At 43.8% G+C, this 25039-nt stretch overlaps 1 protein-coding gene across 4 annotated transcripts in view; it reads left to right on the top strand.

Moving 5' to 3' along the window:
- The window catches only part of tha1 (threonine aldolase 1), a 73060-nt gene that overhangs the window by 7627 nt on the left and 40394 nt on the right, over positions 1-25039 (top strand). Inside the window, exon 2 of one of the 4 annotated variants that reach the window (XM_068004014.1) lies at positions 1933-2011. The exons of the other annotated variants lie outside the window; for them this stretch is intronic. Coding sequence (XP_067860115.1) covers positions 1996-2011 — 16 coding nt within the window. The 5' untranslated portion in view covers positions 1933-1995. The remainder of the gene's footprint in view (positions 1-1932; positions 2012-25039) is intronic. 4 annotated transcript variants of the gene reach the window in all.

Raw genomic sequence — 25039 nt, 5'->3', positions numbered from 1 at the left:
ACCGTGCGGCACTTTATCAAATGCCTTTTGAAAGTCCATATACACCACATCAACTGCATTGCCCTCATCTACCCACTCTGTTATCTCATCAAAAAACTCAATCAAGTTAGTTAAACACAATTTGCCTTTGACAAATCCGTGCTGGCTTTCCCTAATCAATCCACACTTGTCCAAGTGACTGTTAATTCTGTCCCGGATTATCGTTTCTAAAAGTTTCCCCACCACAGAAGTTAAACTGACTGGCCTATAGTTGCTTGAACATAGAAACATAGAAAATAGAAGCAGGAGTAGGCCATTCAAGCCTGCTCTGCCGTTAAATATGATCATGGCTGATCCTCTCTCTCAATACCATATTCCCGCTCTCTCCCCTTACTCCTTGATGCCTTTTGTGTCTAGAAATCTATCTAGCTCCTTAAATATATTCAGTGACTTGGCCTCCACAGCCTTCTGTGGTAGAGAACAAGAGTGTAACATTTGCAATTCTCCAGTCCTAGCACCACCCCGGTATCTACGGATGTTTGGAAGACTTTGGCCAATTTCCACCCTTACTTCCTTTCGCATCCTAGGGTGCATCCCAAATTATATCACAATTTGCAGCTAGAGTCTGTGGACACAGAAATGTGTCTGTGAGATTTACACGCACATGCGAGAAAGTAGAAAATTAGAGCTTGTATGATGTATGACCGTACTTGGTAGAGGCTTGTGTCAGACAAGCACCCTTCAAATGAGTGGCAGAAATGGCCACGTTGGAGAGATTTGCTAACACCATGCACTACATATGAATTCTTAAAGTTATCGAGCAGGTCTGGTTCAAATTTTAAATAACGAGCTTTGAGACGCAAGGTAGGAGGGACATCAAATTGAACAGCAGGTTTAAACCGCAGGATTCAGATTCGTGGGTTTATTGGGGTAGATGGAGACAAAGATTTAAAGAATGTATCCGGAATCAGTCTTACTGAGAAACGGGATTAATTGTGTGTGTGTGTGTGTGTGGGAGGGTGGTGAGGATATAATGAAGCAAAGAGAAAACGAGTGGAGTAAAAAAAATCTCAGCAGCTGCTGGAAGTTGTATGATAGCAATTTAGGTATGAGTCTCCCTCAGTGTGAGGAAGACCCTGGTTTCATTTGGCATCTTGGTACAGCAACAATATGGAGAATCTGTAAATATTCCCTGGTGCAGGGATTGTGAGCCTACCTCCAGATGTTCCCTGGTGCAGGACTTGTGAGCCTAACTCCAGATGTTCCCTGGTGCAGTGGGATGTTCCTTGGTGCAGTAGTTGTGAGCCTACCTCCAGATGTTCCCTGGTGAGGGGGTTGTGAGCCTGCCTCCAGATGTTGCCTGGTGCGCAGGGGTTGTGACACTACCTCCAGATGTCTCCTGTTGGAGGGGTTGTGAGCCTACCTCCAGATGTTCCCCATTGGAGGGGTTGTGAGCCTACCTCCAGATGTTCCCTGGTGCAGGGGTTGTGAGCCTGCCTCCAGATGTTGTCTGGTGCACAGGGGTTGTGATCTTAACTCCAGATGTCTCCTGGTGCAGGGGTTGTGATCCTACCTCCAGATATTCCCTGTTGCAGAGGTTGTGAGCCTACTTCCAGATGTTGGCTGGTGCAGGGATTGTGAGCCTATCTCCAGATGTTCCCTGGTGCAGGGGTTGTAAGCCTACCTCCAGATGTTCCCTGGTGCAGTGTGTCAGAATATTCAGTAGCACAGTACACAATACATTGTGAAGACCCGTGGGCCATGTTTTCCATCTCATAAGTGAGTTAGCCAATTGCTTGCAAGCAAGTAAACCCATCTGTTAGATACACTCATTGCTGCATAAATCATATCCCACAGGTCTTTTAGAATGGCATTTATTCTTGTCCTGTCAAAAATTGATCTGTTAAAGAAGTAGGTAGAAGTTAAAAATAAATATTGGTTTAACCCTTACAGTGCTGCAAATGAGTTTGCTTATCAAGCAGCTCTATAGAGCCACTATAGATTGGCATCACAACAATGGAGTGGACACCTGGTAAGTTTAACAGAATCTGACAATTTGCAATTCGCCTGAAGCTATCAATTAAGTTATAGCCTTGTAACACACGCCAACCCGATCGCTATTCTATATATCATTGCAGTAGAAAAATGTAAACATATAATGCAATTTTTTTCTTGTATTGCGGTTGCATGGTCTGTTTGTGACCCAGTAATGGTTATTATTTGTCTGTAAAAGTACATAGATTGTATTTATATAAAAATTTCCATCACAACATAATGTTCGTGCTGTGGTCCAGAAATCAAGTTAATGGACCATAGCAACCACATTCCTCATGATTTGTATCATTTTGATAAATATTTAACTGCAGTTAATTGCTGTACCTATCATGTGCTGTTCGATTCAACTTAAGTGCAAAATTAGCGAACTACCGAAAAGCGTGATATTTTAACTTGAGGTAGTGAGAATCCAGGAGGAAAAAAACTGTTGGGGAGTAAATCTGACTGACATTAAGTAATTTTCTATCTTAAAAAAAGAAACCGCTGAGTTCAATCCTTTCGTAACCAGGTGAAGTCGTTATGAAGACCCTATCTCACAGGAGTACATTCTTGTATAATATATTTTGTAATGGACATGGTGAGGAATAAGTTGTCTTGTAATGATATGTGGAGTCATTTTTTGACAAAAGTCATTTTGTATAAGTTTGCTCTTGTAGTCATTCATGGTAGCAATAGAGTAAGACCTGAAGCTGCCTTCCGATGGAAATTCAGTACCTTAAACATAGAAAAATATTTTCCACTGTTCTGTGTATTCCGGTTTCACAGATTGTAGATAACATGATTTGGTTTTCCTGTTCTGTTTTGGTATTTCTAACAATGCTCGTTATGAAATGTAGTTTTTTTTATACTTCTTCATGACTATGTGTTCTAAGCACCTCCACCCCCTCAGCTTTGGTTACTTGAAGCCCAAAGTATTGATGCTATCAATTTTCCATAAATCGTGAGCTCTTTAGTTTTTTCCACGCAATCTTGTTCTCTGAGTGTGTTTCTAATTACATACATTGTGTAAACCACCTGTCAGCATCGTTGAGAGATTTTTATTTATGGGCCACTTAGGCATGTACCATGGAGTCTCGCAGACTATATATGAAGATTAATTGGACGTTCCCATCACTTTGCATATATATATATATATATATATATATCTCTCAAGTAGTGGAGAATAGCACTGCAAGTTTAGTGCTGTTGAGAACCAGTTTCAACTTTGCACCAACACTAAACCTGCAGAGTAAATTGTCAATGCCCAGAGTGAGACCACTTCCTCCAGGGATCTCACTCAGGTCATGCCCTGACTCTGGATTCAGGCTGCATTTGCACTGTAACGGCAGCACTGATGCAAAGCAAAACTGCTTCTCACCAGCACCACAGTTATCGTGTGAATGCACCCTTACAGATTTCAGTACTCTGATTTAAGATTTATTTACCACTGAGGGAATAACCCAAAGATAATAACTCTTGCCAAACTTTCAGTCCCACAAAATTCCAGCAGGATAAACAAGTGAGTAAGAAATGTAAGCACAAATAGAACTTGAGTTGCCTGGGCTTCATGGGTTGCATAATGTCCATGGGCTGTAGTTTGAATTTACCAGTTTCAGAAAATATTTCTACTGTAACCCTTTGGAGACTATAGTAGTGATTTTCTATATCAAAAAGCTAAAAATACATTTGGTTTAGTGACTTACTCAATTTGGTTTCGGGTTTCTAGTTATTCTGCCAGTATTATTGTACAGCTCTGGATATTTACAGAATGTGTAATTTTTTCTAAAGATGCCATTATGGCTATCGCACAGTAATTATGCATAGAACCTTATAAATGACAGAATACAAAGGAGGCCATTGGGTCTTTGGCAGTCCTAAGTCTTCACCTGGAGCTATCTATTCTTAATCCTAGTTCCCTGCCCTTTGCCCAGGTCTCAAAAGTTAATTATTTTGTGCAACATATTTAATTCTTGCTGCTACACAAGATGCTAAACCCTTGACATGTGATTCCAAAAACAATTTGAAAAATCTCACTTATTTTTTAATTTAATGCGGGATGAAATTGCCAAGTGACATATTCTTATTGCAATCAATAAAAGAGAGAAGTTGGAAAGAATTACAAATAAACCTGCGATTCATGCCTTCAGTAACCTGGTTTCAGCCTCTACAGTTTTTATTAGGAATCTGATAGACTTTGTGCTGTGCCAATTGCACAAATGTGTGCAGGTTACAGGTGACATGAGTCTGAGAGGCAGCACTGGATTTCCTCAAGGAACTCAAGAGTCCTGAGTACAAATCAACCTAGATTAATGGAGTTTAAAAACATGACAAATCTTTGTTGCAATTTCAAAACTGAGATCGAAAGGCTTTTGTTAGGCAAGGGTATTACAGAACCAAAGCGGGTGGATGGAGTTGGGATACAGATCAGCCATGATCTGATTGAATGATGGAACAGGCTCGAGGGACTGAATAGCCTACTCCTGTTCCTATGTTCCTGTGCTCCTTCCTATGTTAAAAGTTGGTGCCAATCCTGACGCAACTTTGAAACCTTATGCCACACATTTCAATGCTGAAAATTTGTGGTGCTGCAGAGTGTGTAACTGCTAGTTATGGTTTGAGGAAAATGGTCCATCTGTTAATGGCTTGATATAATTTTCAGTTTTGATTATGTTACTATATTGTATACAGTCTACTGCTGATATTTCAAAGTTATTTTTTGAACTAAAAAATTGAATTATCCAATTGTTTGAATTAATCAACACAACAAAGTGGGAATTTAGTACTAAACAGTTGAATTATCAGATAATTTGAATTAAAAGATGTAGACTGTATACAAAATAAGAGTAATTTAACGAAATAAAGCACTGGGATCCATTGACATCACTGTAATTATGAACTGGAGCTATGGTACTTGCACCACAGTAATATTTTAAAAAATTGTTCCAGTTGTTTCCTCCGAATTTTGAAAAATTGCACAGTGACAAACATTGAGAGCTAAAGTAAGGAATCTAACAAACATCTGTACCTTGGGGCCAAGAATAGCTATGCTGGTTTGGAATGGTAGGGATAGATTTCAAACTGAATATGTTCATTAAATGGCTCCTTTAACAAGCAGGCAATTCAATTCTGATTCCAGACAGATTACTTAAATAATTACACTGAACTTGAGACAATTTCCTGGTTTACACGTTCATTCTGCACCAAGCAAACTGAGAATGAACACTCTTCCAAACTCAATCTTGCTTCCTGGACATAAGTCGCTGTGCAGACTGTTGATATTATTGCTTAATAATGTGTGCATGATGGTGAGATGATGCATGTGCACATGGCATTTAAATGTTCAAGCAATTAAAAAGATTTCCTACATTATCCCCAGGAGGAACAACCAGTTGCTCTAAGATTCTTGCTTAAAATTTCCATCCAGAATTGTTGCATCCAACAATTTGGAGGATAGTGAAGAGGTGCAGAAGAACGTGGACTGTATTGAGAAGGAATTCCATCAACAGCCATCAAGAACACATCTACATAAGAAATAGGAGCAGGAATAGGCCACACAGCCCCTCAAGCCTGCTCCGCCATTCAATAAGACCATGGCTGATCTTCTAACTCAACTCCACTTTCCCGCCCTATCCTCATATCCCTTGGTGTCCAAATATCATCGATCTCAGTCTTGAATATACTCAACGGCTGAGCATCCACAGCCCTCTGGGGTAGAGAATTCCAAAGATTCACAACCCTTCGAGTAAAGAAATTTTTCCTCATCTCTGTCCTAAATAGCTGACCCCTTATCTTGAGACTATGACCTCTAGTTCTAGACTCTCCAGCCAAGGGAAACAGCCTCTCAACATCTACCCTGTCAAGCCTTCTAAGAATGTTATACGTTTCAATGAGATCACCTCTCATTCTTCTAAACTCCAGAGAATATTGGCCCATTCTACTCAATCTCTCCTCTTTGGACAACCCTCTCATCCCAGGAATCAATCTTGTGAACCTTCATTGAACCCCCTCTAAGGCAGGTATGTCCTTCCTTAGGTAAGGAGACAAAAACTGTACACAGTACTCCAGGTGTGGTTTCACCAGAGCCCTATATAACTATTGACTGTGTGATTCATTTACTGACTGCAATTGGTTGCGGACTGCCAATATAATTCTATGAGGCATTTTCTGATCTGAACCTTTCTGACAGAGTGCTCCCAGCCAATAACATGCTTCCAGCCCTTTTAACATCTTCCAGTTCCTGGGATTAGAGTCCATATTGTGCCGCTGAGTAGCAGAAAGATCAGTTACCTGTTGCTGGATCCTCCAATGACCTACCCTAGTGTATGGTAACAACAACACCTTGCATTTGTATGGCACCTTTAACATAATAAAACGTCCCAAAGCGCAAGACATGTGGGAAGGAATACAGCAGCAGAGAAGGGGGTCACATGAGGCAGATGCTGGCCTGTTGACACATGAACACCAACCCAGATATCACTAGAGGATGTTATTCCCTTCCTTAAGCAGGTAATGTCATAGAATCATAGAAATTTACTGCACAGAAGGAGTCCATTCGGCCCATCATGTCTGTGTTGGCCAAAAAAGAGCTATGCAGCCTAATCCCACTTTCCAGCTCTTGTCCGTAGCCTTGTATGTTTCGGCACATCAAGTCCAAGTACCCTTTAAATGCGATGAGGGTTTCTGCCTCTACTAATGTCCATTGGTACATAAGCAGCAACCCTCCTCCACTGAGTTCTTGTGATTCCTCTACAGGGCTTCTGGTATCAGCATCCACTTCTCTTGTGGCTGAGTTGGCCTCTGATACTGAGAGTATCAGTTAATAGCTTTTAACAAAGCTTCATAGCCACTAGTTTACAGATCTGTGAACAGAAATGAGTAGCAGAATTTTGGTACACAGAACATGCAATCAAACTTTTTAAAAATATTTTAGAAAAGCCTAGCTGAAGAGTCAAGGCCAATAGTACAGATCATTACCAGGGTTGAAATGAGCAGGTGAGAAAGTAAGTTCAATTAAATAGAAAGAAAGAACTTTGTTTTTTTTTTACTCGTTCATGGGATGTGGGCGTCGCTGGCGAGGCCGGCATTTATTGCCCATCCCTAATTGACCTTGAGAAGGTGGTGGTGAGCCGTCTTCTTCTACCGCTGCAGTCCCTGTGGTGAAGTTTCTCCCACAGTGCTGTTAGGAAGGGAGTTCCAGGATTTTGACCCAGCGACGATGAAGGAACGGTGATATATTTCCAAGTCGGGATGGTGTGTGACTTGGAGGGGAACATACAGATGGTGTTGTTCCCATGTGCCTGCTGCCCTTGTCCTTCTAGGTGGTAGAGGTTGTGGGTTTGGGAGGTGCTGTCAAAGAAGCCTTGGCGAGTTGCTGCAGTGCATCCTGTGAATGGTACACACTGCAGCCACTGTGCACCGGTGGTGAAGGGAGTGAATGTTTAGGGGGGTGGATGGGGTGCCAATCAAGCGGGCTGCTTTGTCCTGGATGGTTTCGAGCTTCTTGAGTGTTGTTGGAGCTGCACTCATCCAGGCAAGTGGAGAGTATTCCATCACACTCTTGACTTGTGCCTTGTAGATGGTGGAAAGGCTTTGGGGAATCAGGAGGTGAGTCACTCGCTGCAGAGTACCCAGCCTCTGACCTCCTCTTGTAGCCACAGTATTTATGTGGCTTCCAGTATTGTACACCATGGAACTATTTGTGTAGAATGGGCCTATTCTCCCTGGAGTTTAGAAGAATGAGGAGTGATCTCCTTGAAACATATAAGATTATTAGGGGCTTGACAGGGTAGATGCTGAGAGATTGTTTCCCCTGGCTATTGTGTCTAGAACCAAGGGGCATAGTTGCAGGATAAAGGATCTGCCTTTCAAGACTGAGATGAGGAATTTCTTCACGCAGAGGGTGGTGAATCTTTGAAATTCTCTACCCCAGAGGGCTGTGGATGCTGAGTTATTGAATATATTCAAGGATGAGATTGATAGATTTTTGGACACTAAGGGAATCGAGGGATTTGGGGATCAGGAGGGAAAGTGGAATTGAGGTCAAAGATCAGCCATGATCTGATTGAATGGCGGAGCAGGCTCGAGGGGCCGTATGGCCTACTCCTGCTCTTATTTCTTATGTTCTTATTTGGAGTTTTCGGTACATTAACTGGTGAAATCAATGTTTTTTGTTGATGGTACAAAAGATTGAGCAATCTGTTTAAACCTTTGGTGGAATTGCAAAATAGCAATAACATCATCCAAATATGCGTTAATGTTTAGACCGCCATTTCTCTGTGGCGGTAGATCGATACACTTATTCAGAAAGTGGTTCCCAGTGCTTCTGGAAGACTGCTAGGTACTGTTCAACTCGGCTGCAGCAAGCTTAGTTCATTAAAAGTGATTAAATATTGGAGAGCTCAGAATTACAAGCAAGATGCACGTGTGATACAGAAAAGGAAAAAATGCAAATGCTGGAAAACTGAAATAAAGACACAAAATAACTGGAAACACACAACAGGCCCATTAGCCTCTATTGGGCTTAAGCACCCTTGGTTGGGTGAGGGGTATAAGATCAGCCCAGGTTCCTGCACTGACCGGCCATAAGATTGGGCTTGACTATGATGCCCCACGCTGGCGAATAACCGGCATTGACACTCATTTAGATCAGCGAGTATCCCGAGATTGGTGCCCGTGGAACTGTACTCCAGCAAGAGTCTTGCCTTCAGAAGGGAGAAAATTGACAGGAAAAGTGGTGGGGAAGAAATTGTCTCCTGTTCGCGAAGGCAGAATTCTTTGTAGGGCAGAACTCCAGTTGTATGTCTACACTGCACTTTAGGAAAAGGGAGTGAGGGAAATTATTGAAGGAAAACTCTGCTCCTTCCCCCCGACTTTCTCTCTTCCCCACCCAAATCTGGCCTGTGTGTTATATCTGAGCCAGATGGTTAGTGCTCCTTATCTGCTGTAAACACAGTTTCGGAGGTTAACACATCTGAATCGTCAATGAAAATAACTTTATATGCAAATACTGGGCTTACCACTGGCAGTGGAAAATAATTCTGGTGGTAACAATTGTCCACAAGCGGTAAACCCATATTGACCACCAAATAGAAAATCCCGGTTATGGCCATCTGCAATCTCTTCAGGCTTTGCTGATGGTTTTTCCTCATTCTTGACTCTCTTCCTCAGTACAATGTCAGTAATTTCAGACTGATTTAAGGCAGCTTTTGGATTCTCTGGCTTACAGCTGGATTTTATCACTCAAAATGATACTAATGAGGACTTTCACTTATCGCTCAACCTACAAGCTTATATCTTGCAGCATGCAGGCTATTAATAACAACTGGTATTTATACAGCACCTTCAATGTAGAAAAAAGTCCCAAGGTGCTTCACAGAGGAGTAAGGATAAAAAAAGGGACACTAAGCCCAAGAAAGAGAGATTAGGAGGGGTGGCCAAAAGCTTGGTCAAAGAGGTGAGTCTTAAGGAGGATCTTAAAGGACGAGGGACAAGTGGAAAGGTGGAGGGGTAGAGTGAGGGAATTCATGAGAATGGGGCCTCAGTGGCTCAATACATGGCTGATAATGGTGGGGCAAAGGAAGGGGGGATGCACAAGTGGCCAGAGAGGAATGGAGAGCTTGAGGGTGGTTGGGGGGGTGGGGGGGGAGTTGTAGGGCTGGAGGGGGTTACAGAGATAGGGAGGGGTGAGGCCAGGTAGGGTTAGGAGAGCACTGGACTAATCGAGTCTGAAGGTGACAGAGGTGTGGATAAAGGTTTCTGCGGCAAATGGGCTGAGAGGAGTGGAGATGGGCAATATTACGGAGGTAGAAGTAGAAGATCTTTGTGATGGATAGGTTATGGATTCAGAAACTCAGGTCAGGATCAGAGAGTTGCTTTAACCTGATGAGGCAGTGGCCTCGGAGGGGGATGGAGTGAGTGGCAAGGCCCGAAGGTGATGGTTCCACTGCATCTGTGCTGTCAGTGTGCGTGCCCAACGTGCAGTCTTTGATGAGTCACAATTTCCTTCAGCTCAACATTGGGAAGACTGAAGCCACCGTCTTTGACTCCCTCCACAAATTCTCTATTCTTGCCAACGACTGCATTTCCCATCTTCAGCTACTGTCTTAGACTGAACCAAACTGTTTGCAAACTTGGCATTTTATTTGGTCCTGAGCAAAGCTTCTAATCACATATCCTCTCTATCACAAAGACTGCTTACTTCCACCTTCCATAACATCACCCACTTCCACGCATCTGCCACTGATACTCTCATCCATAACTTTGTCACACCTAGATTCGACTATTCCAATTCTCCCCAGATCAGCCTCCCATTCTTCAGCCTGCAGCTCATCCTAACCTCTGCTTTCTACATTCTATCCCACACCAAATCCCGCTCGCCGTCACCCTTGTCCTTGCTGACCGATGTTGGCTCCCATTCTGCCAACGTCTGAAATTTTAAATTCTCGTCTTTGTTTTTGAATCCCTTTGTAGTCTTGCCCGTCTCTATCTGTCTCACCTCCTCTAGCCCTACAACACTCTCTCAAACTCTCCATTTTTCTGACGCTGGCCTATTTGTGCACTCCCCCCACCCCCCACTTTGTTCATCCCAATATTGGTGATTGTGCCCTCGGCCACCGTGGCCCCGTGCTCTAGAATTTCCACCCTAAGCCTCTCTGCCACTCCACCTCCCTCTTCCCCTTTTGAGACCTTCCTTGAAACTCACTTCTTTGACCAAGCCTTTTTGGCTAGTTTTTGGGTTATTCCTTTGTGACGCGCTTTGAGACCTCTTTCTACATTGAAGGTACTATATAAATACAAGTTCTTGTTCTAGTAACCCAGGGGGTGCAACAATAATCCCCCCTTGTGATCTGAACTGGATATTTGTGTATTTTACATGTATATAACTTCAATATTTTTGAAAGCAGACCGAGAAAGCACTTGATGAGTCAAGGCCAGTAACAAATCGTTAAGCTGCTTTATTTCATATCGAATAAACAGATAGATCAACAGTTACAATCACATTCACATCAAACATTGCAGCTTGTCTTTGAGCACTGATACAAAATAATGAACACGCTAGGCTTCCCCACATCAGTAGATCCTCTTGCTTGACCTCTAAATACTCTACTGCATTGTAACCTTTGCACAGCCTTTGCTGGACTGGTCATGAGAGCACTCTTTTTTTTAAAAAAACCTATCTGGCTGTATCTTTGCCTCTATTTTTATCTCCCTCTGTTCCCAGTGGAAAAGAATCAAAAACCTTCCAACACAATTGGTATGAGGTATTTGTGGATTGCTGAGACAGGCTAATAGATTGCTTATTATGTTACAGTCTGTGAGAAAACATTAGCATTTTAATCACCTATCATCTCTGTACTTTTTTAAAACTTATTTTTAACTTGTGTGACTACACTTTGCTTTACCACAAAATTTCTGTGGAAAAATAGTCAAAGAATTCTGAAATCTGCAATGCACAACTTTTTGCTGTTATCACAGAGGCAGTGAAAACAGAAGGTGAGTCAGTTTAAAGGCTCTAGTAACTGAAGTGCAGGAACCTTATTTTGAGGACTTGACACTGAAGGAGACTTGGATGGGGTAGGCAAACTAATGCAGTGCCAAATACTTGGAGTTTCTACGTGTTCTACCCAAGTGCTGCAATTTTGCATTGGCGATGAGAGATGCCACGTGTGATCTGTGAATCAGCCGTCCCACCCTGCCAGATGAACGAAGAACACTAGTAGTGTGCAACAGCAGAGGGATCTCAAGGTGGGGGGGGGGGGGGGGGGAAGAGAGAAGAATGGATTCCACATTAGAAAAAGCGTACAATCATTTTAATTTCTTGAAGCTTGTGTTCCTCCCATCTTGTCTTGATGTGCACAGGGAAGATATGATACGTAAAACTTACTTGTGGAAAAAAAATCTACCAAGATTTTTTTTTAAACTCTTAGGAAAACAGTATTGATTGGTGTGTGCAGCGGACCTAATACTTTGAAGTGATTCACAGAGTAGCGTTTTGTTCTTTGCAGGCTTGCCCTGAAACTGTGTGGTAACGCTGCATTTTCTTATCTTGTATTTTCTAGGTAACTCCATTCGAATGTAGATCTAATCAAGATTGAGATAGATAGCAATGTATCTCCTTTTATAGACCAATCTAACCCAGTGCTTATGACCTTAGACACAGTAGCGTGAATGTACATAAGTGTTGAAGGAGACATTGTCTTTTTAGCTCTATCCACATAGTTTGTATTTCAAAACAAATCCCTCCCAACCCACCCTTGAACTCACGAGCCTGAATAAATGCACACGGATCTGGAAGAACAAAAATTCTTTCTCCCCATCTAACGGTGGTATTTCTGCTAGGATTTGCTTTCATGGGGGCCAGCTAGCCCTCCAGTAACTCTCCTAAGTGTCTTCCTTCACAAGTAAGCGTTGGCTGTGAATGTCGGCCGGTTATTTGGCCATGGGAGACATCACAAGAGAGCCTGATCCTGCCCTCACCCACACGCTTCCACTTTCCGTCGTCAGCCTCACCAGTGCGTTATTGAAGATCAGCTAACTCGGCGCACACCCGGGTTTGAACCTAATGGCCCAGCATCACATCATGTGCATCTATCTATTTAACCATCAGACGGATCGGATGTAAGATCTTTGTGTGATGGCTCTCTGTGATCTTTTGCAGTAATTCTGTCAAAATGTTTAGGAATGAGGGTGGCTGCCTCTTTTAAAATATTGCAGAATTTTTTAAAAAAAAAACAATGTGGGCAAACCAAAAGTTAGAAAAACATGTTGGGCTGTTGAATGGAGTGCTGAAGGCCAACGCTGCACCATTCCCTTACTACCGGGCACGGTAACATAGTGGTTATGTTACTGGACTAGTAATCCAGAGGTCCTGGACTAATAATCTGGAGTCATGAATTCAAATCCCACCATGGCAGCTGGGGAATTTAAACTCAATTAATTAAATAAAATCTGGAATAAAAAAATTAGTATCAGTAACCAGTAATGGTGGCCATGAAACTATCGTTTTGTCGTAAAAACCCATCTGGTTCACGAATGTCCTTTTACGGAAGGAAACCTGCCATCCTTACTCGGTCTGGCCTATATGTGACTCCAGACCTACAGCAATGTGGTTGATTCCTAACTGCCCTCTGAAATGGCCTAGCAAGCCACTCAGTTGTACAATCTCACTACAAAAAGTCATACTAAGAATAAAACCGGACGGACCACTAGGCACCGGACACGACAAAGGCAAACCAAGCCCAATCGACAGTGCAGAGGACTTTGCAGGAACATCTGGGGACTTGTGCCAAAATTGGGAGAGCTGTCCCACAGACTAGTCAAGCAACATGCTGACATAGCCATACTCACAGAATCATACCTTTCAGCCAATGTCCCAGACTCTTCCATCACCATCCCTGGGTATGCCTGGCCCACCAGCAGGACAGACCCACCAGAGGTGGCGATACAGTAATATACAGTCAGGAGGGAGCGGCCCTCGGAGTCCTCAACATTGACTCCAGACCTCATGAAATCTCATGGCATCAGGTCAAACATGGCCAAGGAAACCTCCTGCTGATTACCACCTACTGCCCTCCCTCAGCTGATGAATCAGTCCTCCTCCATGTTGAAGCACTGAGTGTAGCAAGGGCACAGAACTCCGGGTGGGGGACTTCAGTGTCCATCAACAAGAGTGGCTCGGTAGCACCACTACCGACCGAGCTGGCCGAGTCCTGAAGGATATAGCTGCCAGACTGGGCCTGCAGCAGGTGGTGAGCAAACTAACACGAGGGAAAAACCTACTTGACCTTGTCCTCACCAATCTACCTGTCGCAGATGCATCTGTCCATGACAGTATTGGTAGGAGTGACCACCTCACAGTCCTTGTGGAGATGAAGTCCCATCTTCACACTGAGGACATCATCCAATGTGTTGTGTGGCACTACCACCGTGCTAAATGGAATAGATTCAGAACAGATCTAGCAGCTCAAAACTGGGCATCCATGAGGCACTGTGGGCCATCAGCAGCAGCAGAATTGTATTCCAGCACAATCTGTAACCTCATGGCCCAGCATATTCCTCACTCTACCATTACCAACAAGCCAGGGGATCAACCCTGGTTCAATAAGGAGTGTAGAAGAGCATGCCAGGAGCAGTACCAGGCGTACTTAAAAATGAGGTGACAACCTGGTGAAGCTACAACACAGAAGCAACATGCTATAGACAGAGCTAAGCGATTCCACAACCAATGGATCAGATCAAAACTCTGCAGTCCTGCCACATCCAGTCGTGAATGGTGGTGGACAATTAAACAACTAACGGGAGGAGGAGGCTCTGTAAACATCCCCATCCTCAATGATGGCGGAGTCCAGCACATGAGTGCAAAAGACAAGCCTGAAACGTTTGCAACCATCTTCAGCCAGAAGTGCCGAGTGGATGAACCGTCTCGGCCTCCTCCCGATATCCCCACCATCACAGAAGCCAGTCTTCGGCCAATTCGATTCACTCCACGTGATATCAAGAAACTGCTGAGTGTATGGATGCAACAAAAGCTATGGGCCCCGACAACATCCCGGCTGTAGTGCTGAAGACTTGTGCTCCAGAACTAGCTGCGCCTCTAGCCAAACTGTTCCAGTACAGCTACAACACTGGCATCTACCCGACAATGTGGAAAATTGCACAGGTATGTCCTGTCCACAAAAAGAGGACAAATCCAATCCTGCCAATTGCTGCCCCATCAGTCTACTCTCAATCATCAGCAGTGATGGAAGGTGTCGTCGACAGTGCTATCAAGCGGCACTTACTCACCAATAACGTGCTCACCGATGCTCAGTTTGGGTTCCACCAGGACCTCTCGGCTCCAGACCTCATTACAGCCTTGGTCCAAACATGGACAAAAGAGCTGAATTCCAGAGGTGAGGTGAGAGTGACTGCCCTTGACATCAAGGCAGCATTTGACTGAGTGTGGCACCAAGGCGCCCTAGTAAAATTGAAGTCAATGGGAATCAGAGGGAAAACTCTCCAGGGCTGGAGTCATACCTAGCACAAAGGAAGATGGTAGTGGTTGTTGGACGCCAATCATCTCAGCCCCAGCACATTGCTGCAGGAGTTCCTCAGGGCAGTGTCCTAGGCCCAAACATCTTCAGCTGCTTCACCAATGACCTTCCCTCCATCATAAGGTCAGAAATGGGGATGTTCACTGATGATTGCTCAGTGTTGAGTTCCATTCGCAACCCCTCAGATAATGAAGCAGTCCGTGCCTGCATGCAGCAATACCTGGACAACATCCAGGCTTGAGCTGATAAGTGGCAAGTAACATTTGTGCCAGACAAGTGCCAGGCAATGACCATCTCCAACAAGAGAGAGTCTAACCACTTCCCCTTGACATTCAACAGCATTACCATCGCCGAATCCCCCACCATCAACTTCCTGGGGGTCACCATTGACCAGAAACTTAAATACTGTGGCTACAAGAGCAGGTCAGATGCTGGGTATTCTGCAATGAGTGACTCGCCTCCTGACTCCCAAAAGCCTTTCCACCATCTGCAAGGCACAAGTCAGGAGTGTGATGGAATACTCTCCACTTGCCTGATGAGTGCAGCTCTAACAACATTCAAGAAGCTCGACACCATCCAGGACAAAGCAGCCCGCTTGATTGGCACCCCATCCACCACCCTAAACATTTACTCCCTTCACCACCGGCGCACCGTGGCTGCAGTGTATACCATCTAGTGGATGCACTGCAGCAACTCGCCAAGGCTTCTTCGAGAGCAGTTCCCAACCCGCGACCTCTACCACCTAGAAGGACAAGAGCAGCAGGCACATGGGAACAACACCACCTGCACGTTCCCCTCCAAGTCACACACCATCCCGACTTGGAAATATATCGCCGTTCCTTCAACGTTGCTGGGTCAAAATCCTGGAACTCCCTACCTAACAGCACTGTAGGAGAACCTTCACCACACAGACTGCAGCGGTTCATGAAGGCGGCTCACTGCCACCTTCTCAAGGGCAATTAGGGATGGGCAATAAATGCTGGCTTTGCCAGCGGCACATACATCCCATGAATGAGTTTTAAAAAAAACAGAATTGATGCTTGTAGGTTGGCTCCCAGGGATGAATTTACCTCTCTCGGATGGATCAGCTGAAGGTGGAGAAGGGGCGGCTGGATGGGAAGAGCCTTATCTTTTTGCTTCACTCATATTTACCTCCTGAGGCGGTTGCCAAGTGATAGCAATGATGAGGGGTTTGTGGTGATGTCCACGGCTCGACCACCTCACTTTCTGAGTTGTGGATCCAGGACTCTTACCGTGGAGAGAAAGAACACGAACAAAGAAAGTGGAAACTTTTTCCGCCCTCACTGTTGCTGATAACTCTTTAAAAGATCATTACTCATTTAACCATTGATGTAAAAAAAATACAATGCAAATATAGAGTATATATTATGGGCTGATTCACATTCCTGGCTTGTGCCTCACTATTATTCGTACTTTTGAAGTCTCATTCTCATAGGGAGCGTATGACAGGACAACAGTCTGATACTTCTGATTGCATCTGGTAGACTATAGCCTTGTCGGGTAACAAGAAACTGGCCAGCTGGTTAAGGCAGTGAATAGTGGATTTGTACAGTCCTGAAAAATTCTGGAATTGGTCCCCAGCCAGTGCTGAGTCAGTTGCCCTTTCCAGGAGTGCTGCAATTGATGTCTGTGCCTTTGGATAGGGAGCAGGATGTTGGCCATGATTCCTGTTGCCAGTCGATAACCAGCAACCCCTGCTAGAACTCCCTGTATAAAAAACGTAGGGTGAACAGCCTGCAAAAACTCACTGTCAAAGGACGCACACAAATAATAGCCACTTAGATAAGGTACCAGAGGGGAATCCTTGCTTGTAGAAACATACCAGTACGAGGCTTCAGGAGAGAAGGAGTTGGTGGGGGGTGGGGGGGTAGACCCCACAACTGGACGTCAGCAGCTACTTCTGTGTGACAGTTTGAACTGTTTTAGAGCCAATGGATTGATATTGTACAGAGGACCACATGCAGTTTTTTTAAAAAAAAACACTCATGGTGAACTCCAGTGCAGTACTGAGGGAGCGCTGCACTGTCGGAGATGCCGTCTTTCAGACAAGAAGTTTAAACCAAGGCCCCTTCAGGCGGATATAAAGATCCCCTGGCACTATTCGAAGAAGAGCCGGGGAGTTCTCCCTGGTGTCCTGGTAAACATTTATTCCTCAACCAACACCACTAAAACACATTACCTGGTCATTTATCTCATTGCTGTTTGTGGGGCCTTGGTGTGCACAAATTGGCTGCCACATTTGCCTACATTACAATAGTGCCTACACTTCAAAAGTACTTCATTGGCTGTGAAGCGCTTTGGGGTGAACTGAGGACCTGAAAGGTGCTGTATATATTCCTAAATTTGTTCATTCTTAATCTGAAACCTCGCACAGTTATAACAGCGTTTCTACTTGCTTTAATGACATGCTGGATGTTAAGCCTTGATCTCCACCAGGGCGAATGATGCATCACAGCTCTGCATCTGTCTGCTCCCTCCACCTTAGGCTGGGTGGATGCCGGTGACAGAGAGAGCCTATTTTCAATATGTGGAGCAGAGAGACTGGGTGCAACACTGTTTGTCTCTGTTTGTCATGCTGTGTGAAAAGCTGTGGGCCTATCTCCATACATTTACTTCACTGATAACGGTGGCCTTAACCTGACAGCACACTCATAGACCCACAAAAAGGTGAGTCTATGATATTTTTAGCACCTTAAACCTCAGTTCATTTATTCTTAGGAGAGCAGCTAATGGCCAGTTTTTTCCTCCCTGGCCAAGTGGCATAGGGATCACTTGCCACCTCTGCTTACCATAGACCGAGGTCGATTGCAGGGCTCTTTTGTAGTGTACAAATTAATTGTTCACTGCTTTAACCAGCTGTCCAGTTTCTTGTTATCTGACAGGGCTACAGTAATAGTAAATAACATAGGAACAGAAATAGGCCATTCAGCCCCTCGGGCCTGCTCCACCATTAAATTAGATCATGGCAGATCTGCACCTCAATTTAATTTTTCCGCCAATGCTCCATATCCCGTGATACCCTCCCCTAACAAAATTTCTATCTATCTCAGTCTTGAAAGCTCCAATTGTCCCCGAGCATCCACAGCCTTTTTGGAGGTGGGAGGGGAGGAGAGGAGAGTTCCAAATTTCCACTGCCCTTTGTGTGAAAAAAGTGCTTCCTGATTTCACTCCTAAATGGCCTCGCTATAATTTTAAGATTATGTCCCCCTCATTCTTGAATCCCCCACCAGAGGAAATAGTGGAAAAAAGAAGCCGTGAGGCTTTCCCTTATAATGCTAAAGTAGTATATTATATTAATGATTTGGATGAGAATTTAGGAGGCATGGTTAGTAAGTTTGCAGATGACACCAAGATTGGTGGCATTGTGGACAGTGAAGAAGGTTATCTGGGATTGCAACGGGATCTTGATCAATTGGGCCAGTGGGCCGATGAATGGCAGATGGAGTTTAATTTAGATAAATGTGAGGTGATGCATTTTGGTAGATCGAATCGGGCCAGGACCTACTCCGTTAATGGTAGGGCGTTGGGGAGAGTTATAGAACAAAGAGATCTAGGAGTACAGATTCATAGCTCCTTGAAAGTGGAGTCACAGGTGGATAGGGTGGTGAAGAAGGCATTCGGCATGCTTGGTTTCATTGGTCAGAACATTGAATGCAGGAGTTGGGATGTCTTGTTGAAGTTGTACAGGGCATTGGTGAGGCCACACTTGGAGTACTGTGTACAGTTCTGGTCACCCTATTATAGAAAGGATATTATTAAACTAGAAAGAGTGCAGAAAAGATTTACTAGGATGCTACCAGGACTTGATGGTTTGACTTACAGGGAGAGGTTAGACAGACTGGGACTTTTTTCCCTGGAGAGTAGGAGGTGAAGGGGTGATCTTATAGAAGTCTATAAAATAATGAGGGGCATAGATAAGGTCGATAGTCAAAATCTTTTCCCAAAGGTAGGGGAGTCTATAACGAGGGGGCATAGATTTAAGGTGAGAGGGGAGAGATACAAAAGGGTCCAGAGGGGCAATTTTTTCACTCAAAGGGTGGTGAGTGTCTGGAACGAGCTGCCAGAGGCAGTAGTAGAGGCAGGTACAATTTTGTCTTTTAAAAAGCATTTGGACAGTTACATGGGTAAGATGGGTATAGAGGGATATGGGCCAAGTGCAGGCAATTGGGACTAGCTTAGTGGTATAAACTGGGCGACATGGACATGTTGGGCCGAAGGGCCTGTTTCCATGTTGTAACTTCTATGATTCTATGATTCTAGTGCATGGTTTCTGCAGAGGATTGAGGCTGGGTGGAGCTTGATGTGATCAACCTTAGGAACTCTGGTGGGGGAGTCCAGAACGAGGAGGCATTGAAAATTAGGGCTAGGTCGTTCGGGGTGAAGTCAGCAAGCACTTCTTCATACAAAGGGTAGTGGAAGTCTGGAACTCTCTCCTCCAAAAAGCCGTTGAGGCTTGGGGTCAGTGAAAAATTGAAAATTTCAAAACCCTGCAGTTTTGCTCTGCTGTGCAAGAGGCAACAGGAAGCAAAGCATTAGACATTCTTAGTACTGCTGTACCATCAATGACTCCCCATGTTTGCCAATGGTTACACTCCTATTGTGTAAAAATGCTTGTAAATAACTGACTGTTCCTCTTTTGATGTTCATCAGGCCGATTCTTACAGGACCTCACTAGTTTGTGTCAACTTGCATGAAACATCCCATCATTTCCAATCAGCCTACTTTTTTTTTCTGTTATTGTCTCCAGTTCTGCCAATGTGGGATCTTGCATCAAGTTGATTGGAGACAATTTTTTCAGTTACTTGTGACTGGCTATTTACTGCCTTAATCTTGGTGAACTCCTAGCGATGATTATCGATCAAACTGGTGAAACAGAGTGAATGATCCCATTATTTCGGCATCACCTTGTACTTTTAGGGCTCCATGTTCAGTGATTGGCTTTGTTTGGGGCAATTGGTCGTGATCTGTTTTTGTTCCTCTTTCAGTGTTTTGCTGTTTCTTTCTAGACCCTAGTTCTGTCAAATTAATATAGTTTGTGTTTAATAAATTAGGGTTGGACCAGTGCTGGTGGTTGATTTGGTATAAAGAAAGCACCAGATGAACACCGCATGGATAATTAGAAAGGAAATGGGCCTAAAGATTACTGTTTAATCCATGGGGCACATGAGTAACTGAACATGGCTTCAGTTGTGCTTATTAAACCTCTTATGAACCAGCTCACTGTTTGTGAGCGAGTGAAAACCACATGAGCAAGAGTTACTGGACAGTCAGACATTACCAGTCCTTGTGGAATCTCTGTGGTGCTGTTTTGCCGATGACTTATACCTGACTGTCTTGTCTTTTAAGCACAGTGGTGAAAGTAAACCTCAAAATTCCACATCGATTTGATGTGTGCCAGTGACCTTTTGACCGCATGTCCCAGGTAACCAACCTGTTGTTAATTCCTTGATCCAATTAGGCCTGTTACCAACAAATACACTGCAAATAGTATTTGACCATAGATTATGGAGCTTGTTTTACTGTTTATTAGTAAACCCAACTGAAGACTTTTTTTGACAGGTTTGAGTTCTGAAGTACCTCCGTAATTTTTTTTAAAAAAAAACAATTTTTAAAATTATCCAGTAGCAGGAACGTATTTGATTTAATTTTCTAAGCTAAAACTAGTTTTGTGAAAGCATTATTAAAGCAGAAAAGGCTGGATAGCCCCCAGCCAGTCAGCCAACACCTGAAAGAGGTCATTGTTTTGGGTTCTCTTTCAGATGCTGACCAGGGCGGCCTGCTGTTCACTTCTAGCACTTTCAGTGTTGTACTTCAGACTATCAACATTGGCTGTTGTTCCATTGAACATTTTAGACAAGTGGCCTCAATCATTTAACCAGCCTGCATCCTGGCTTCGCCTGGGTTAAGACAAGGAATTTTCCAGTACAGGATTTTGACATGTGTAATTTGGTCAATTTTATTTCCATCTCTAGTAACTGCCTCCTAGCTGCTGACTATATAGTGAAAATGTTGAAGTGAGTTGGAACTTTAACAGAGGACGAGCCACAATCTGACTATGTTTTGCAATGTACTGTCTTGCAAATCCTGAGCATTCTTGTGAAATTACTGTATGACAAACCATTGATGTTTTCGCAACGTGTTGTCTCCAGCAAAGTGATATTTAAAGTAAGATGATCACAGATTTTCCCAGCTCAATGGGCTCTGGACCGTTTAACAACAGCCGATACCACACCCAGCAGACCCACTGTAGGATGCTGTGTAACTTACGTTACTGGAGCAGGTTAGGAGACTTAAAATAGGGGTTCTCTAAAGTGGTAAATATTGTGCAAAAGTGAGGATGTTTCCTACTAGAGGGTATTGTGATTTTCTTTTTCATAAGAACGTAAGAAATAGGAGCGGGAGTGGGCCACATGGCCCCTCGAGCCTGCTCCTCCAGCCCAGGACCCTGAAAGGCCCAGCGACGCACCATTTAACCTGGATAAACAGCCAGTCACCACCCCCTTCACAATGTCTGGAATGACACATTTGTCTATCACTGTACCCCATGCTACTTGGGAAATGTAGCCAGGGCTGCAGGACACACACACACACAGTGGCAGAAAGCAAAATACTTCAGATGCTGGAAATCTTGAAATAAAATGCTGGAAACACTCTGCAGGTCAGGCAGCATCTGTGGAGTGAGGGAGGTAGGGTTAACGCTTCGGGTCGATGACCTTTCGTTAGAACCCAGACACAATGGCAGCCTGCCTTCATACAAAATGGCGGCCCCGATGGAGTATCAGGAGCATTACTGAACTTTTCCTTGAAAAATGTATATACTTTTAAAGTTGTTGGTATCATAGTTTCTGTTGTTTCTCCCATCAACGGCGTCTAAGAAAGGCACCTGTTCTTCAATATTGAAGAAAACGCCTTCTTGCCTTTGCTGTAGATATAAACTGAGCCCAATTGTCTTGTGCAATACCGCAGCCCATACCACACCACAGTAAACTGTCTAAACAACCCATAGTATTTTGAAACAATAGATAACATCTGTTTAGCAGTACTTTGTGTGAAGTACGTACAGAGAATGCCATAAAGTGTTAATCACCCTGTCCTTCTGGTATAGTGACTCATGAAGGGGCCAAAGGCATGGCCTGCCAGGAAGGAGAAATCCTGTTTCTCTAAATATGTGGGAAAGCGATGTGAACTGTCCTTCCCAGCAAGTATTAAACACTTACGCAAACTTGCTGGAAGTAACGATGAGTAAAAAAAAGAAGCAAATTTGTCACTTGTGAAATGAATGCTCCAGGCAAGATTCCTGCCTTGTCCTGGAGTACTCCTCATCTGTAAAAGGCATCCTGCATCTGGCCGCCAAGCCACTGAAAGCAGTGCCAAGTGTGAGGCACTTGGAGCTGAGGCTCAGTCAAGAAATACCACTGTTTCCCTGCCAAAGTGTAACGTGCCATTCTTTTTGGGTTGCAGTACAACTCAACAAAACAAAAAGATAAATCACACCTGGGTAGGGGTTACCAACTCTCGGACATTTTCCTGGAGGTCTGATCACATGTCCTCTGATCATGTGATGCCCAGTCACGTAACACCTGTCCGCAGTTTGGACAAAATACCAGCGGTGAGGAAGTTGCAGACGCGCTAGTCATAATTTTCCAAAGCTCTCTAGATTCAGGAATTGGGTACTTGGTTTGGAAAATTTCAAATGCCACTCCATTATTTAAGAAGGGAGGGTGGGAGAAACCAGGTAACTACAGACCTGTCAGTTTAACATCAGTTGTGAGGAAGTTACTGGAATCTGTCATCAGAGATAGAGTCACTGGACAAGAATTAGTTGGTCAAAGAGAGCCTGCGTAGATTTCTGAAAGTTGGGTCATGTGTGACTAATCTAGTTGAATTTATTGAGGATGTCACTAGCATAGTGAATAGGAGAATGTCTATGTATGTTGTCTATATGGACTTCCCGAAGGCATTTGATAAGGTTCTGCACGAGAGATTATTGACAAAAATGAAAGTGCATGGAATTGGAGATAACCTTGTGACATGAGTTGGTAATAGGTTGGGAGGTAGGAGACAGAGGGTAGGGATAAAGGGAATGTACTCCAACTGGCTGGATGTGACAAGTCATGTTCCCCAGAGATCTTCTGGGGCCTCAGCTTTTCACCATATACGTAAATGACTTGGATGAAGACATAGGGAGTGTTATATCGAGTGTGCAGATGACACTATGTTAGGAGACACAGTAAGCTGTGTAGATGAGAAAAGGCAGTTACAAAGGGACATGGACAGACTAGGAGAGTTGGCGAAACTATAGCAGATGGAGTTCAATGTGAGGAAATGTGATGTCATCCACATTGGATCCAAGAAAGACAAATTGGAATATTTTCTTAATAGTGAGAGACTAGGAGCTGTGGAGGAGCAAAGGGATTTAAGTGTCCATGTACACAAATCACTAAAAGCTATTGCACAGGTACAAAAGTAACCAAAGAGGCTAATGGAATGTCGGCCTTTATCTCAAGGGGGTTGGAATATAAAAGTGAGGAAGTGATATTTCAGTTGTACAGAACCTTGGTCAGACCCCATCTGGAAGTCTACATTCAGTTTTGGGCACTGAACCTCAGGAAGGATATATTGGCCTTGGAGGGGGTGCAGTGCTGATTCACCAGAATGATACCAGGGCTTGAGGGGTTAAATTAGGAGGCCAGGTTACATAAACTTGGTTTGCATTGCCTGAGTTTATAGGTTTGGGAGTGATCTAATCGAGGTATTTAAAATGATAAAGGGATTCAATAGGATAAATACAGAGAAACTATTTTCTCTGGTGGGGGAATCTAGACCAAGGTGGCATAATCTTAAAATTACAGCTAGGCTATTTAGGAATGAAATCCGGAAGCACTTTTTTACACAAAGGGTAGTGGAAATCTGGAAGAATTTCCCCAAAAAGCTGTGGATGCTGGATCTGTGGAAATTTTTAGGACCGAGAACGATAGATTTTTATTAGGTATTAATAGCTATGGATCAAAGGGGGGTAAATGGAGTTGAGGTACAGATCAGTCACGATGTAATTGAACGGCAGAACAGGCTCGAGGGGCTGAATGGCCCACTCCTGTTGCTATGTTCCTATGTGATTGCATTTACCTTATAAAGATTGGGTTCCTCTGTAGTTGAGTATCTTTGCTTGTGATTTTGAGCTAGTAGTTGTCACGGGAGAGGCTCTGAGAATGAGAAGGCAGGCAAAGAAAGCACACAGATACCAGCCACAGGTCCAAAGCTCTAGCTTTCTCCCTGGTTACTAACACCAGTGACTTAATGGCTTTAAGAACATTTGATTTGAAAGATTTTACACCGGTAAACAAATTTCACACTTTGCTAATAGTAGTGCCACTGATCTAACATTTGTAAACAATTTTACAACACCAAGTTATAGTCCAGCAATTTTATTTTAAATTCACAAGCTTTCGGAGATTTTCTCCTTCCTCAGGCAAACATTTGCCTGAGGAAGGAGAAAATCTCCGAAAGCTTGTGAATTTAAAATAAAATTGCTGGACTATAACTTGGTGTTGTAAAATTGTTTACAATTGTCAACCCCAGTCCATCACCGGCATCTCCACATCATGATCTAACATTGACCATTGTTTACGTGCGTTTGGTCAAGCTGCAGTGTTACAATCCATTGAAAGAATGTGGTCTGATCAGATTTCATACTGACTAATTAAGAAAGCACTAACCACTCATGAAGGGCAGAATGATGTACATTATTCTTACATTTTCAAGTCCTCCTGTTTCTCTCGGGACTCATCCTGGCGCTGGGGCGAGAACGGGCGACCCCTCTTGCTACCCGCGCGCGCTTTCCTTGGTTCACGAGGCTGGTGACGTCAGTTCAACGAAACAGGTTCGTTGAAAGAAGTGGCTTTTTGTGGATTGGGGAGTTCTTTTCCCAGCGTCCATTGCGGCAGAGAACCCCCTTCTATTCCTGGGGTTGAATG

Source organism: Heptranchias perlo, chromosome 23 (assembly GCF_035084215.1).
Source record: "Heptranchias perlo isolate sHepPer1 chromosome 23, sHepPer1.hap1, whole genome shotgun sequence".
Lineage (NCBI taxonomy): Eukaryota > Metazoa > Chordata > Chondrichthyes > Hexanchiformes > Hexanchidae > Heptranchias > Heptranchias perlo.
This window is presented reverse-complemented; position numbering and strand designations above follow the sequence as displayed.